General features: G+C 40.9%; 1 protein-coding gene across 1 annotated transcript in view; it reads right to left on the reverse strand.

Moving 5' to 3' along the window:
* Window positions 1-6,819: 6,819 nt before the first annotated feature.
* The window catches only part of LOC149811359 (ADP-ribosylation factor GTPase-activating protein AGD3-like), a 95,802-nt gene continuing 88,168 nt past the window's right edge, over window positions 6,820-14,453 (reverse strand). The window contains exons 11-19 of the mRNA XM_089993569.1: window positions 11,789-12,004; window positions 11,486-11,617; window positions 11,161-11,391; window positions 10,910-10,996; window positions 10,451-10,792; window positions 9,089-9,237; window positions 8,870-8,966; window positions 7,542-8,116; window positions 6,820-7,450 (exon numbers count right to left, since the gene is read on the reverse strand). Coding sequence (XP_089849695.1) covers window positions 7,333-7,450; window positions 7,542-8,116; window positions 8,870-8,966; window positions 9,089-9,237; window positions 10,451-10,792; window positions 10,910-10,996; window positions 11,161-11,391; window positions 11,486-11,617; window positions 11,789-12,004 — 1,947 coding nt within the window. The 3' untranslated portion in view covers window positions 6,820-7,332. The remainder of the gene's footprint in view (window positions 7,451-7,541; window positions 8,117-8,869; window positions 8,967-9,088; window positions 9,238-10,450; window positions 10,793-10,909; window positions 10,997-11,160; window positions 11,392-11,485; window positions 11,618-11,788; window positions 12,005-14,453) is intronic.

Raw genomic sequence — 14,453 nt, forward strand, 5'->3', positions numbered from 1 at the left:
TCAGGTTACATATATGGAATACCGGGTGCACTTGAAAGTTTGCTGGCAAGTCCAGCCGGTACGCCAAGTTTCCCACACGTTTGATAATGGTGAATGGGCCATCATACTTGCGAATAAGGCCTCGGTGGTGGCCCCGAAAGATAGTTGTGCGGTCAGGAAAGAGCTTGGCCAACACTTTGTCTCCAACTCAAAATTCTGCTGGGCGACGCTTCTCATCTGCTCATTTCTTCATGCGCTTGGTTGCCTTGTTTAGATATGCCTTCGCCAACTTTGTCTGATCTTGCCAGTTCCTGACAAACTGGTATGCATAAGGTGCTTTTCCACGTCCTCGCGCAGCAAGGGAGTGCGGAGTCTGCGGTTGTTGTCCAGTTGCGACTTCAAATGGACTATGGCCGGATGACTCGCTCTTTTGAAGGTTGTAGCAGAATTGAGCCGCATCAAGTAAATCAACCCAATCCCTTTGGTTGGCACTGACAAAGTGCCGCAGGTATTCCTCCAGCATGCCATTTATTCTCTCTGTCTGTCTGTCGGTTTGGGGGTGGAAACTTGTGCTGAAATGCAAGTTCGTCCCCATTAAGCGAAACACTTCTCGCCAAAACTTGTCAGTGAAGCGTGCATCACGATCACTGACGATGCTCTCTGGAATTCCCCAATGTTTAATTACGTTCCGCACGAATAACTTTGCAGTATTCGCGGCTGAGCAGGTGGCAGGGGCAGGCACGAAGATAGAATACTTCGAGAACCTATCCACAACCACATAAATCGAACTGCAACCTCGTGCTTTCGGCAAGCTTACAATGAAGTCCATGGTTATGCACTCCCACGGGCGACTAGGCACAGGTAGGGGCTCCAGTAGTCCACCGGGTCTCTGATTGATGGGCTTGTCTTGTTGGCAAATCAAGCAAGTCCGCACACAGGCATCTACGTCATCGCGCATCTGCGGCCAGTAGAATGCACGTTACAACAATGCCAAGGTCCTCTGTTGTTCTGGGTGACCCGCCCAAGTAGTATCATGGCACTCGTGCATCAAGCGCCTCCTCAAGGTATCTTGTCGCGGAATATATAGACGATCGCCCGCAGCGCGGAGCAAACCATCCTCTAGCCAGAATCTCCGCGTCTTTCCTTCCTTCACCAATGCAATCAATTGTTGATCCATTGGGTCATTTTTTGAAGCTTCTCGCACTTGTTCAAGAAGATCGCTCGTCGGTTGGCTCACACTGTCCTCCCAAGCGAGCAAAGCTACAAGTTCTGCCTTTCGACTCAAGGCATCGGCCACAACATTGGTCCTGCCTGGCTTATACTCGAGGACCGTATCGAATTCTGCCAAGAAATCCTGCCAACGTGCTTGCCTCGGACTCAGCTTCTTCTGAGTTTGGAAGTAGCTTGTCGCAACATTGTCAGTGCGCACAACGAATTGTGATCCCAAGAGGTAGTGTCTCCATGTGCGGAGACAATGCACGGCCGCCAACATCTCGCGCTCGTGCACCGTGTATTGACGTTTAGCGTCGTTCAACTTCCTGCTTTCAAATGCGATGGGATGTCCTTCTTGGAGCAACACCCCACCAATAGCAAAGTCAGACGCATCAGTCTGCACTTCAAAGGGTTGCCGACAGTCAGGCAACTTCAGCACTGGCTTCTCTGTCAAGGCATGTTTTAACCCATCAAAAGCCTTCTGGCAGACATCAGACCATAGCCATGGTCTGTCTTTCTTCAACAGATCTGTGAGCGCAGCCGCAATCTGCGAGTATCCCTTGATGAAGTGTCGGTAATAATTTGCAAGCCCTAAGAAAGAGCGCAATTCAAGAACCTTAGAGGGCGGCTCCCATGCTTGAATAGCTTCAATCTTCTTGTGGTCCATTTTGAGAGTGCCTCCTCCAACAATATGCCCCAGAAAATAGACTTTCTTCTGACTGAATAGGCACTTCTCTCGCTTGACATACAATTCGTGGTCCTTCAAAGTCTGAAACACAATCTGAAGGTGCTGAACATGCTGCTCCATCGAGTCGCTATACACCACTATGTCATCCAAATAGACGACGGCAAACTTGTCGAGGTGCGGGTAGAAGATCTTATTCATTAGGGTCGAAAAGGTAGCGGGCGCGTTCGTCAAGCCAAAGGGCATGACAAGGAATTTGAATGCCCCATATCGCGTTACACAAGTAGTCTTTGCCTCATCCCCTTCTGCAACTCTCACTTGCCAGTAGCCCGATCTCAAATCCAACTTAGAGGAGACCTTCGCCTTTCCAAGTTGATCAAACAAGTCTGTGATCAAAGGAAGCGGATACTTGTTCTTCACCGTCATTTTGTTCAGTGCCCTATAGTCGACGCACAACCGCTTTGAACCATCGTGCTTTGTTTGAAAGAGCACGGGCGCTCCAAAAGGAGCTTTGGATGGTTGGATGATTCCTGCTTCGAGCATATCATCCAATTGTCTGCGTAATTCTTGCAGCTCAGAAATTGCCATGCGATAAGGAGCCATTGCGGGTGGTCGTGCCCCCGGTATTAATTCAATCTGATGATCTACCTCACGCCTCAGAGGTAGCTTCTTCGGCATCTCGGCGGGCATAACATCACCGAACTCCTTTAATACTGCCGCTAAGGCCTCTGGGACATCCGCAATTTTTTCTACCTCCTCTGTAGCACGGATTGTGACAAGAAAAGTCTCGTCACCGCTTTTCATGCCTCTCTTCAACTGGAGCGCAGACACCAAACGCTCACAAGGATTTTTTGTCATCGTAGTAACCATGCAGGGCTGACTCTCACTCTCAAAGCTGACAACGTTGAGGTGAGGCATCGACACTGCCCTGTTGCTTCTCAAGAATTCCATCCCGAGGACGACTTTAAAATCATCCATGGGTGCGACTGATAACGCGATCTTTCCTGACCAGTTGTGGATCCGCACTGGTACTTCCCGAGCAACGCCATAGATGACTTTAGCCTTTGAATTAACCGCTTTCATGCGGCTCTCTTTTTGTTCCCACTGTAATCTCAATCGTTCTGCTTCTTCACGCGAGATGAAATTGTGTGTGGCACCCGTGTCTACCAATGCCTTGGTAAGTCTTCCGTTGAGCAAAAGTTCCAAATACATCAGTTCTTTGCATACTGTCGGTTCCACACTGGTTGTGACCTTTACTGCATTCATCATCTGCATTGCGCCAACTGTTGGCGCCTTTGCAAGTTGATCCTCTTCCTCACCCTGAACAGCATTAGCAACTCGGGGTGCGCGGTTATCTCCATTCCCTTGACCGCGGTTTCTATTGGGACATGTATCCTGCCAATGATCCCCATGACAGATGCGGCAGTCACGGCGACGATAATTACCACCTTGAAAGTTATTCCAATTCTGATTATTATTTTGGCCATCTTGACAGCCATGATTCTGCTGGTTTCCTCGACCCGCATTTTGTCCTTGGTCGTTTCTTCGATTGTCCCTTCGGTTGTTGCGATCATTTCCCTGTTGTCTGCCTTGAAATGCAGGGTCATTCCTATCCAGCTCGGCAAGTCTCTCTACAACCGCAAGCGCCTCAGCTAGTGTTGCGGGGTCATGCCGGATAAGTTCTTGGTTTGCCCATCCTTGCAACTCGTTGCCAAAGTAAAACAACTGATCCTCATCATCCATTCTCTCCGCTTCCAACATTATCGAAGAGAATGCCTTGACATAATCATGTACTGACCCTGTCTGTTTCAGTGTCAATAACCTTTTGCGGGCCATTTTCTCTTCATTTTTAGGTAGAAAGTAGTCTCGCATTTTCTTGTAGTCTCGCATTTTCTTCTGGAGGTCTTCCCATGAGGCTATAGCAACCAATCCCCGTCGAATATCACCTAAGCGGCGTCTCCACCAAAGGGTCGCTTCATCCGCAAAGTACATTGTTGCGGTGCGCAGCCTATCTGCGTCCTCTTCTATCCTCGCAGCTTCTAGAAATTGGTCCATCTCGTAGATAAAATTCTCGAGATCCTTTGAGTCCCGCGTGCCTTTATACTTTGCTCGCTCAGGTAGCCTGTAACGTGGTCTCTCCACATATGTCGCAACACCGCCAGCCGGGGCAGTTCTCAACTGCCGCTCTAACTGTTTATTCTTTCGTCGAACAACATCCAATTCAACAGCCATGATGTTGAACCGACCCAACAAATCATCAAATTTGGTGGAAAAGTCCTCCACCGAATAGTTAAGTTTAGTGGCAAGACTTTCCACCGAGTCTTTCACTCCCTCTACTGTTGTCTTGATCTCTGCATTGAGATCTCTGAAAGCGACACAAGTTCCATTAACAAACTTCTCCATGTTGGTTACTGACCCAGTCAGCTCCGCCACATCGCGCGAGATGGCTGACACCCGATCATCGGCCATGAAGTCCTCTTCAGCAGGAACCATACTGCTTGAAGGAGTCATGGCAATCTTCTTCGGCGCCATTGTCACTCCCAATGTCGACAAGGATCTGGTACCAACTTGTCACGGGCTGGGAAGCGAAGGCCCCCGTGACGTAGCTTCGGGCAATCACACACACCGAAGGCAGGCCTTTTAAGCGCACAAGCAACGCACAACACACGCGCACGAGCGGAAGCAAGAGTACGCGTATGCACAAGCACAAAGAGAGAGATGCAAAAAGCTTCTTTATAGATACTTAAAAGCAAAGTACATCAAGAGGGGAAGAGAGGGTCCGAATACACGGGGTTCTTAGGCCGTAAGGCCTTGTGGGGCACTCTAGAGTGCCAAAGAGGTCTATACATTAGAGCAAAAAGGTGAAAAACATGGCGGTCCGGAACACAATCAATAGATCACAATAATAGCAATTCAATTGCAAAACCCTTAAAATCTTTTCTAATAAAAAAAACTTAAATTTAGCATGCATTCACTCATTAAATTATAAAAATATGAATTAAAATACAAAACCCTTAAAATTTAAAGCATATATAACAAAAAAATAGATTTAACATGCATCCACTCATTAAATTGTGAAAATAAAGATTAAAATATAAAACCTCTAAATTTTAAAGCATACATAAAAAATATTAGATATTAGATTTAGCATGCATTCACTCAATAAATTATAATAATTGTAATTAAAATTCAAAACCCTTAAAATCTTTTCTAATCTAAAAAATCGCATTTAGCATGCATTCACTTATTAAATTGCAAAAACATGGATTAAAATATAAAACCTCTAAAATTTAAAGCATATAAAAAAATAGATTTAGCATGAATTCACTCAATAAATTACAATAATAACAATTAAAATGCAAAACTCTTAAAATCTTCTTAAAAAAAAAACAGATTTATCATGTCTTCACTCGTTAAATTGTAAAATTTTGAACTAAAATACAAAACCCTTAAAATTTAAAGCATACATGAAAAAAATTTAGACTTAGCATGCATTCACTCATTAAATTATAAAAATACAACAACAAACAACAACAACTACGCCTTCATCCCAAAACAATTGGGGTCGGCGATATGAACCAACAAAGAAAATCATTCTGGGTCTTCCACATGAATTCTTCTCCTCCATTCATTTCTATCCAATGCCATGTCCTCGGTGAGGTTCAAAGCATTCATATCCTTTCCTATCACCTTCATCCATGTCTTCCTAGGCCTACCCCAACCTCTTTTAACTAATATATATTCCCATTTCTCCATCCTTCTAACTGGAGCATCATTAGGCCTTCGTCGAATATGTCCAAACCACCGTAAACGATTCTCTCTCATCTTATTTTCAATGGGTGCAACGCCTACCTTCTTATGTATCTCCTCGTTCTGAATCTTATCTTTTATTGTATTTTCACACATCAATCTCAGCATACGCATCTCAACTACACTCATTTTTTGAATATGATGTCTCTTGGCAGCCCAACATTCCGTACCATATAGTAATAGCGGGCCTAATAGTCATTAAATTATAAAAATATTGATTAAAATACAAAACTTCTAAAAGTTAAAGCATACATGAAAAAAATCTAATTTAGCTTGTATTCACTCAATAAATAGCAAAAATATGGATTAAAATCAAAATTCCTAAATAAAATCTTTACAAAAAAAATCAGATTTAGCGTGGGAGGGGAGAGAGAGAACCTTCGATGAGGACGCCGGAGAGAAGAGCACGGTGGTGGCTGGTGATCGAATGTAATGAAGAGAGAGAGAGAGAGGTCATTGGTGGACAATGGAGTGGCTGGCTTAAGTAGAGCGAACGGAGTGGAAGGAGGAGCGGCCGATGGCCGGATTCAGATAAGGGACAACAGTCGAACGTGGTGAAGAGAGAGACCTGGGGCCTATGCTGGGCATCGGCTTGTGCAAAGAGGAGACACTCATGGGAATCGAACCTTGACCACCCATCTGGTGGCCAAGGCCGCACCCCATTAAGCCAATCCCCTTTAGGGCCAGCACCTGCTTAGTTGTGCTACCGTCTTTAACAACGCTCAACCAGAGCAAGCAAACTTTGATCACCCAATAAAAACTCAGATACCTATATCGACAACAATAAAAAGGTCAAAATTCAACCGTAACGGTACTATTCTTTACCAGTTATTTTGGCACATGATCATGTATGGAGAGTAGGACAAGAGTGACGGGATTTGAATCACCATAGCTGTCACTCGCACCATCACCATAACCATCACAGAAAAGAAAAAAAGATTAAAAAAAAAAATTCCATGCATGAAATGCAGCTTGCTTGATTCTGCAATTCAACAATATTACTAGTTCATTCTGATACTGGTGCTGCTGCTAGTAAGCATAAACACATTGTTTCCCAAAACCGATTGCAAGGATGGACCTGCACATGTTGATATCCATGTATGTGCTATCTGCCATTTACCATTACCACCCAGTTTTCTGCATTAATTCTCAAACCTTTTGGAATTTTGTAAATTTACACATTAAGAAAAGATATAAGACATTATCACCTCCCATGGAGGATGAGTTCGACAACAGTAGAGTTTCCAATCAAAATATGCACAACAATGATCTAAGCCTTGGAGATACAAACATTTATGAAAGAAAATACAGGCAGGAGAACCCACAAGGCAAGCCTATGATGCAAAGCAGTGGATGGCTGAAAATACAAACCAAAGCAACTGAACCAATGGGGCATGGTTAAATACTTTATTCACTGTACCCCATGACAACAGGTTCAAGACTTTCACTGTGGCCAAACTTAACAGGAGTATCTTACTATGGATAGATGGTGGAAGAACACACAAAAACATCTCACTCCTTTCCTGATGAGTAACCACAAGCAACTGCTGTTTGAGTAATGAGCAAGAAGATTGCCTCCTTGGGGAATAAACTGAGATGGCACCTTTATCATACAGAAGAAATCCACACCTTTTAGCTCCCCTAGGTTATCTGTTTGTATCTGATAAAAGAATGAAAAGTTCTTCATCATTAATAGTCCCTGCATCTGCACCAGATTCAAGAGGAGTCTTCCCATCTCCATCAGTAGCCAATGTATCGGCTCCTCTGTAGCATGAACAGATAAAATTAAGATTAACTGGGTACTAAAGACCAATTTGACAAGGAAAAGGAAAAGAAGGAAAAACTCATAGAATACCTAGCAATCAGCAACTTTGCAACTACATTATTGCCTCTCAGAACGCTATGATGCAGAGGTGTCTGGCCTTTAGAATCAGAAGCATTTATGTTAGCACCATACTGGAGGAGAAGCTCTATCATGCCAATATCTGCAGTCTGGCATGCCAAATGGAGAAGAGAGCAGCCTTCAAGATCTTCATCCGCCTCACCGTTGTCTTCATTTGTGCTCATGGAGCTAAAATTGCTTGTGGATGACGCCCACTCAGACTGACCACGTGAGGTTGCCCAAAGCGTCTGCTTTGAAGGGGATTCCAGTCTTGCCAACGTCTTGTTAGTTGCATCGAATTCCAAGTTTGTAGTATCATGATCATATGCTGAGTTTTGTTGATCATGCAAAAGCATAACTTTTGCTAGAGTCGGGGATGGACTAATTGATGCCTGCCCATGTACAGCATTTACATTGGCGTTTGAATCCACAATGAGGCGATATACAGATTGCTTGTTGTTGGCACGAACACCATCCGACATCTGTTGAGCTATGGATAGGAGATTCTGATTTGAGCTCTGATTTTGAACAAAAAGCTTTTCTGCATACTGAAAATTTTATCATGCTCAGTCATTATGTTTTTCCCAAAGGGAAGACTATTTAAGCTAATATAAATAAAAAATCCAAACAGATATTTGAGAAAACAGTGATCTCAAATACCTCGACGAAAGCATAAAAAATCTATTATCCATGTGCAGCATTTGGAGAAAATAATTCCTAACTCGTACTATTGGCATCTGCATGGTTCATGTTCAATGCGTAATGAACATCTAGGATAACATTCTTAGTAGCCACATTCAAACATGGTTCGAAGCAAATCAGAAGTTGTTGATTTCACAGTGCATTGAAGTTTCTGGAATGTTACTCCAATCTCTAAGTTAGGTCCTCTATCAGTTAAAGGTTAGTTATGATTCTTATGAAGTAATTATGAAAGAAATTTTAGTAATGGAACAATGAGAAAACAGTTCTCATTAGGTAAAGGATAGACAAAACAACCATTTCAATCCCTGAACCAAACAATTACATATTGAAGTCTCAACAATCAAATGCCAAGACATCAAGCCAGCTTTGTCAGTAATCCCCACAATTTGAAGTTTATTATTGTTCTACCTTGGCTTCTCAAAAAAAATCATGTTTTGCCTTGCGAACCTTGTACAACAAGCAGGACAACAGTAGATGGAATGCCTGTATATCCTAGGTACCTACTCCTGCAGCTTTAGATGTCAACACACACCCAAACTAGATGTTCAATTTCTGCTGATTCACTCAATAACTTATGATTACAAGATGAGTGTAGTAACCTTTGCATGAATGTATTTCTCCTTTGTTGAAATTGAATCACCAGGCGTAGGTTTGCTCACAAGGACAGAATGGTGTTTTTTCTCAGATTTACTGGAACTGAAAGAAAAGGAATAAAATTAGTTTCTAGAATTCCAAGCTGACGTTAGAATATGCCAATCAAGGAAACTCATAGTTTAAAAGTGATCAACCAAATCCACTTTTGAAGTTCCTGTGTATACCTGATATGGGTGCCATCAGGATTAAAGTCATTTGTACAATGCAACTGGTGGTCCTCCCAAATAGAGTTTGCATATGTATTACCAAGTGATTGGAATAAATTAATCACAGAAGGTTCCCATACCTTCACATCAAGTGTCAGGGACCTAACCTGTACATGCAATGTGCAAGAAACATCACAAACAATCAAAAGTGAGCTGTAAGAAAGATTCAGCAGAAGCAACGAATCAATAATGAGATTTACTAGCTGCATTATCCGAGTAAGAGACCCATAAAGTTAGAAAACAAGAAAAAATTGTCATCGCACGCCGGCCATAACAGATGTAAAATTCATTTGTGTTCTACACGATTCCAAGTGTCTGAACTATCCTGTTTACAATTGTGAGGTAATTCTTTTGAACTCAACACCGGTAGCATGAAAATTGAATTGAATTCCATTCCCTCACAATTGCTTCTGAGTGTCAGTTTGTCCCACAAGGAGGCTAAGTAGCACCACATCACTTTTCTTAACAAAGGGAAGGTAGCAGGTGAGCAAAAACTAAATCCGAATGAACCTTCTCATCAGAAATTAATGGAATCAAGTAGTATATAACTTTTTCAAGCTAAAAGAGCCTCACGCTGTAGAAAATCTCAATTCTTACCCTTGTGCAAGGTCTTGGAAATAACATTAAAGGAAATCTTTAACCAACCAAGCAACCTATTGTACCTCCAGCAACCATTGGGTGAACACATGTATGACAAACCTTTCAACCTAGATTTAGCTTCTGAAATGTTGCATTTTTAAATCCTTGTTTCCCGGCAGCCATACCAACCATATAATGCATATTCCTGCTCATCCTCATAATACTCTAACTCCTGAAATCCACTTTTAGTCAACCAAGCACATATCTCCATCTTTATACATGTTCCATGACCAGCTCCAGTCCTTGATGCTTTTAAGCAACTTGTAGCAATCAGAAAGCAAGAATCTTCAAACCCCAAAAAGTGAGTGGGCATGCAAATGAACTCTGAGAGCAGCATGGGAATCACTTTTGACAAAAGATTTCAAGGGATACAAATCAAATAAACATGGTTTGGTTAAACAAAAAACAGATTTTTGTAAAGAACCAATGCAACAAATGGATTTACATGTATAATGAATAAATAATATCCTAAGATATTAATGTCTTCCCTCGCTGTTCCCAAACACCGTGAGTCGTGCAGCATAAAAAGTGAGGACCAATAATAGGGGCACAAAAATTTTTAAAAAAGAATATTACCTGAGATGTTTATGAGGATGAGAACAAAGCTTAATTTGAAGGAAATAGACATTGCAACAAATATATAGCTCAAACAACCAACTTTGGACATAATTGTGAACATACCTTTGATATATGTACACCAAGATTACGGTGGACACCAGAGCATTCAATGCAAAGGAGAATGCCAAGGTTCAAAGAAGCCCAATCTGGCTCTGGAGTCCCACAATCAGCACATTTGTCATTGCCATCAACTCTTCTTAGCACCTCAATTGGCTTTTCATGTTTCATGCTGGACCTGTGTTGTTGTATGCTTCTAACAGAACGTTCATGATTTCCTGTAATCAAGTTTCTCTCTGAAGTAAAATCCTCAGTTGTTGCCTGATCAACATCAGAAGAGCTTCCTAAAGAACTACTTTCACTAGCAGTGCGGTGATGACCACCTCTCATTGGACTATAAGGAAGTCCCTGAAACAATAACAAAAAATTTCTCAAAAAAAGAAAAGAAAAGAAAAGAAAAGAAAAGCAGCATTTTTACAGTTGAGAAAAGGACTCCGCTGCATAAGATCATTAGAGAAAAATTACCAACTCAGGTGACTGGAAACTAAGCAATGATGCGATAACTCCAGTTATCTTTTCAATCCAGTCCATTTGATCCAGTGCACTCTCTGCCTGCATCAACATATGAAAAGCATTCGAGGTGGTAAGAATTATATTTCTCGAAGCTAGATGCAGAGGTCCAATGCTTTTAAGAGGTTGATGGCGAAAATCAATAACACACTGCAACCCACCCACCAAACAGTAATTCAGTAAATCATAATCGAACAAACTGGTACCTGCAATGTGTAGTTCTTTGATGGAGAAATAATCCTAAAGCAAAAGCGAAGATCTGATTGCTCTGCATCAACCTTAATTGTGGACGTAAGCAGATTAACAGTATGGTGTGGAACAGCCTTCTCATCATGTACCCCACCATGGTAATGTGAAGAAAGCCATCTGCTCAACAGCCCAGAACCCTGCTCTGAGGAACCATGACCCCTCTGGCTTGAATTTTGGTTTCCACCTCCCTAGACAGAAAATTAATTGTTAAAAAGAAATGTAAAATCTAAATGCCTGGAAATATAAACTCCTATTTTTCATGTTTTGAAGGAAACGACTCACAGATGGCCTTCCATATTGCTTGTGATAATAATATAGCATTCCTCGGCTATCAAGAACAAAGAATCTTCTCTTCCAATCACCCCTTAAGTTCGAGGAACGTTTTGAAAGATACCCTTGCCGGATAGTTTGAACCTGAATTGCCAAATGAAAAACCTACTGGATCAACAACACTATTTCCAAGAATCTTTTGAAAGGAAATTACAAACAGAAACACTGCCTAAAAGTAGCATGTATGACAGCTATGAATTCTGACTAGATAGTGAAGTAAGACTGAAATCAAATAACTACTGCTTCAGAAGCCACCTTTCCCTTTGCAGCTGATTGCATAACTGCCTCTATCATTTTATGTGAGCTTCTGCCAATAGTTTGTATCCCATCACCAGTAGGAGAACCATGAGAGCCATTAGAGGACCACCTATTTTCACGATCTATATTCCTTTTGAATTCCTGCATCCTCTCTGCAAGAGCAGCCTGATCATAGTTGGATTTTTCTCTCGACTGTTGTGCATATGTCAACACCTTCACAGGATAGCAAAAGAACAAAAATCAGTTGCAAAATAAAAAATATGCAGCCAGTAAAATACATTCCCAAAGGCATAAAAATTTACAGCACTTTGATGCCAGAGAAATTACAGAGAAATGGCTGTATATTTTTACCCTGTATTTCCTTATCCTGCCAATATCTAGTCAAATGAATGATAGGTAATTTTAGATTTTGCACTTCACTCGCTATACCATCTTCCAGGTTTCACCTGATTTTTCTTACTATTTACCTTCTGAATTTTACCCCTCTCATTGTTAACAAATTTAGATAATCCTTATCCTTCAAACCCTTCAAAAACCTTGAACACCTATATCACATGGGTGCGGGTGATGCACAATTTCAAAATTTTTGGACACGGGAACTCGGCTATATATATGTATATATATTTTTAAAAAATATATATATAACAATAATAAGACTCGGTCAAAGTTGTGCCCATTAAGGGACACGGCTATATATATATATATATATATATATATATATATATATATCTAGACTCGGCTATATATATTTTTAAAAATATATATGTTAAGACTAGTCGACCATTAGTTATTTTCAAGTGTTTTATCCTTAAAGTTATTTATTTACTCTTAAAAGATGGTTCTTTAGAATTTTTCATATAATGCAGGACCTACTTGTAATTTGTCTTTTAGGCTAACCTCTATTTAAACAAGAGGTGTTTAGCCCTAAAGGTTCACGATTTTTCCCTCTAAGCTGCTCTCTCTCTCTCTACCTCGGTTCCTGTGCAGGATTGGATTTCTCCACATGGTATCAGAGCTGAAGGTCTTGGGAGCATGAGCACGAGTTCGATCTGCACCAAAAAAAAAAAAAAGAGGTGTGCGCTCTCCCTCTTTTAATTTGAGTGGCATAGATCTGATGTCTGACAATAGTCAAGACACAGATATGTAATCAAATCCATAGAGCTCGATAAGTTCTCTATCAACTAGATCGTGTATCATCAAATGTGGGACACAGATCTGTAACAGATCCATAGAGATCGGTGAGTTGTCTGTCATCTAGATTGTGTATCGTCAACTGTGATGTGCAAAGGCTGTGAACTTAGTATTTTCTGATCTGAAAAGAATTTATCAATTGAACCTGTCCTCAGTCATGAATCTGAAGAAAATCCTATGTTGTTAATCTTGGATCTGAATGAAGAAAAAATTTATTATGTTGGAACCTTTTGATTGATCTGGGGTTGCCGTGAATGGTGTATCGCATAGTTCCATTTTTTTATATGTCGTGAATCTTGTACCGTGGGCAGTCTTCATCGGAACTGTGCTTCTAACAGAGCTGCAATTAAATACACAGATTTTTTGGTCGTGGTCAGAGATGACGTGGAGGTTTTCTGCTTGCTCCTGTAGAGTTGTTTGGACTGGTTCAGATCTGATGTCGTGATTCTTCAAAATACCGTGTGGTGTCGTAGCTTATGCAGTGTGTCGAACTAACTGTGGGTTCATGACATATTCAGATTCAATCTGAAAAGTTTTTTTTTGTCGTACATTGCAGCAGTGTTATCATTTCCTGCATAAGCATTCTTCATTATGGCTGAAGCTCCGAAGTTTGATTCTAAGAATGAATCTATTGGGGAATATAAGGTTTTTGCAAATCCTTTTTCTTATGGGTCTTCGGTGAAATTAGTGGTCTAAAACTTTTATGATGTCGGTATCTGGACATCGTAGAAAACATATTTTGTTGGAAACTGAACCGAATGATAAAGTGAGAAAATATGTTACTTGGGATGATAATATGACATTGTTATGTCATGGATCATGAATAGTATTGAACCTCATATTGCAGATGGTCTAATTTATTATAATACAGCTAAACAGATGTGGGATAATCTTCGAGATACTTACTCTCAAGAAACAAATGTGAGTTGTATTCTGCAAGTTGAACAAGAGATATATAATTTGCAGCAGGGAGATCAGACCTTGGCCCAATACTATGCATCCGTTAAAGCTGCCTTTGAAAGGCTTAATGGTCACAGGCCTCTATGTTGTCCAAAGCAAAAGGATCATCAAGAACAGACTATGGTTGCTCGGTTCCGCACAGGGTTATCTTCAGAATTCTCAGTTGCTAAAGTCCAAATGTTAACTGGATCTGATGTACCTACTCTAGCCGATGCATACAATCGCTTGAGCAGACTTGTTTTTTCTCTCCCACAATCTCATCCTATATCCCAGACATCTGCCTTAGCCAGTGTTGTGAAAAACGTTGAGGCGTAGCGAGGAGCTCCACCAAAATCTGAGGCAAGGCGTAAGCCTCAAAAAAAATTTTTTTTAAAACTTAAAAAAACTATAAAAATTATCTAAAATTATAAATAAATAAGAAATGCTTTATTGATGAAGCACCAACCAACACGAAATAAAAAATCTCAAATAAATACGGAAAAAATATGAGATAATTAGTATAAAGAAAAAT

This window comes from Nuphar pumila, chromosome 17 (assembly GCF_984573655.1).
Source record: "Nuphar pumila chromosome 17, dmNupPumi1.hap1.1, whole genome shotgun sequence".
Classification (NCBI taxonomy): Eukaryota; Viridiplantae; Streptophyta; class Magnoliopsida; order Nymphaeales; family Nymphaeaceae; genus Nuphar; species Nuphar pumila.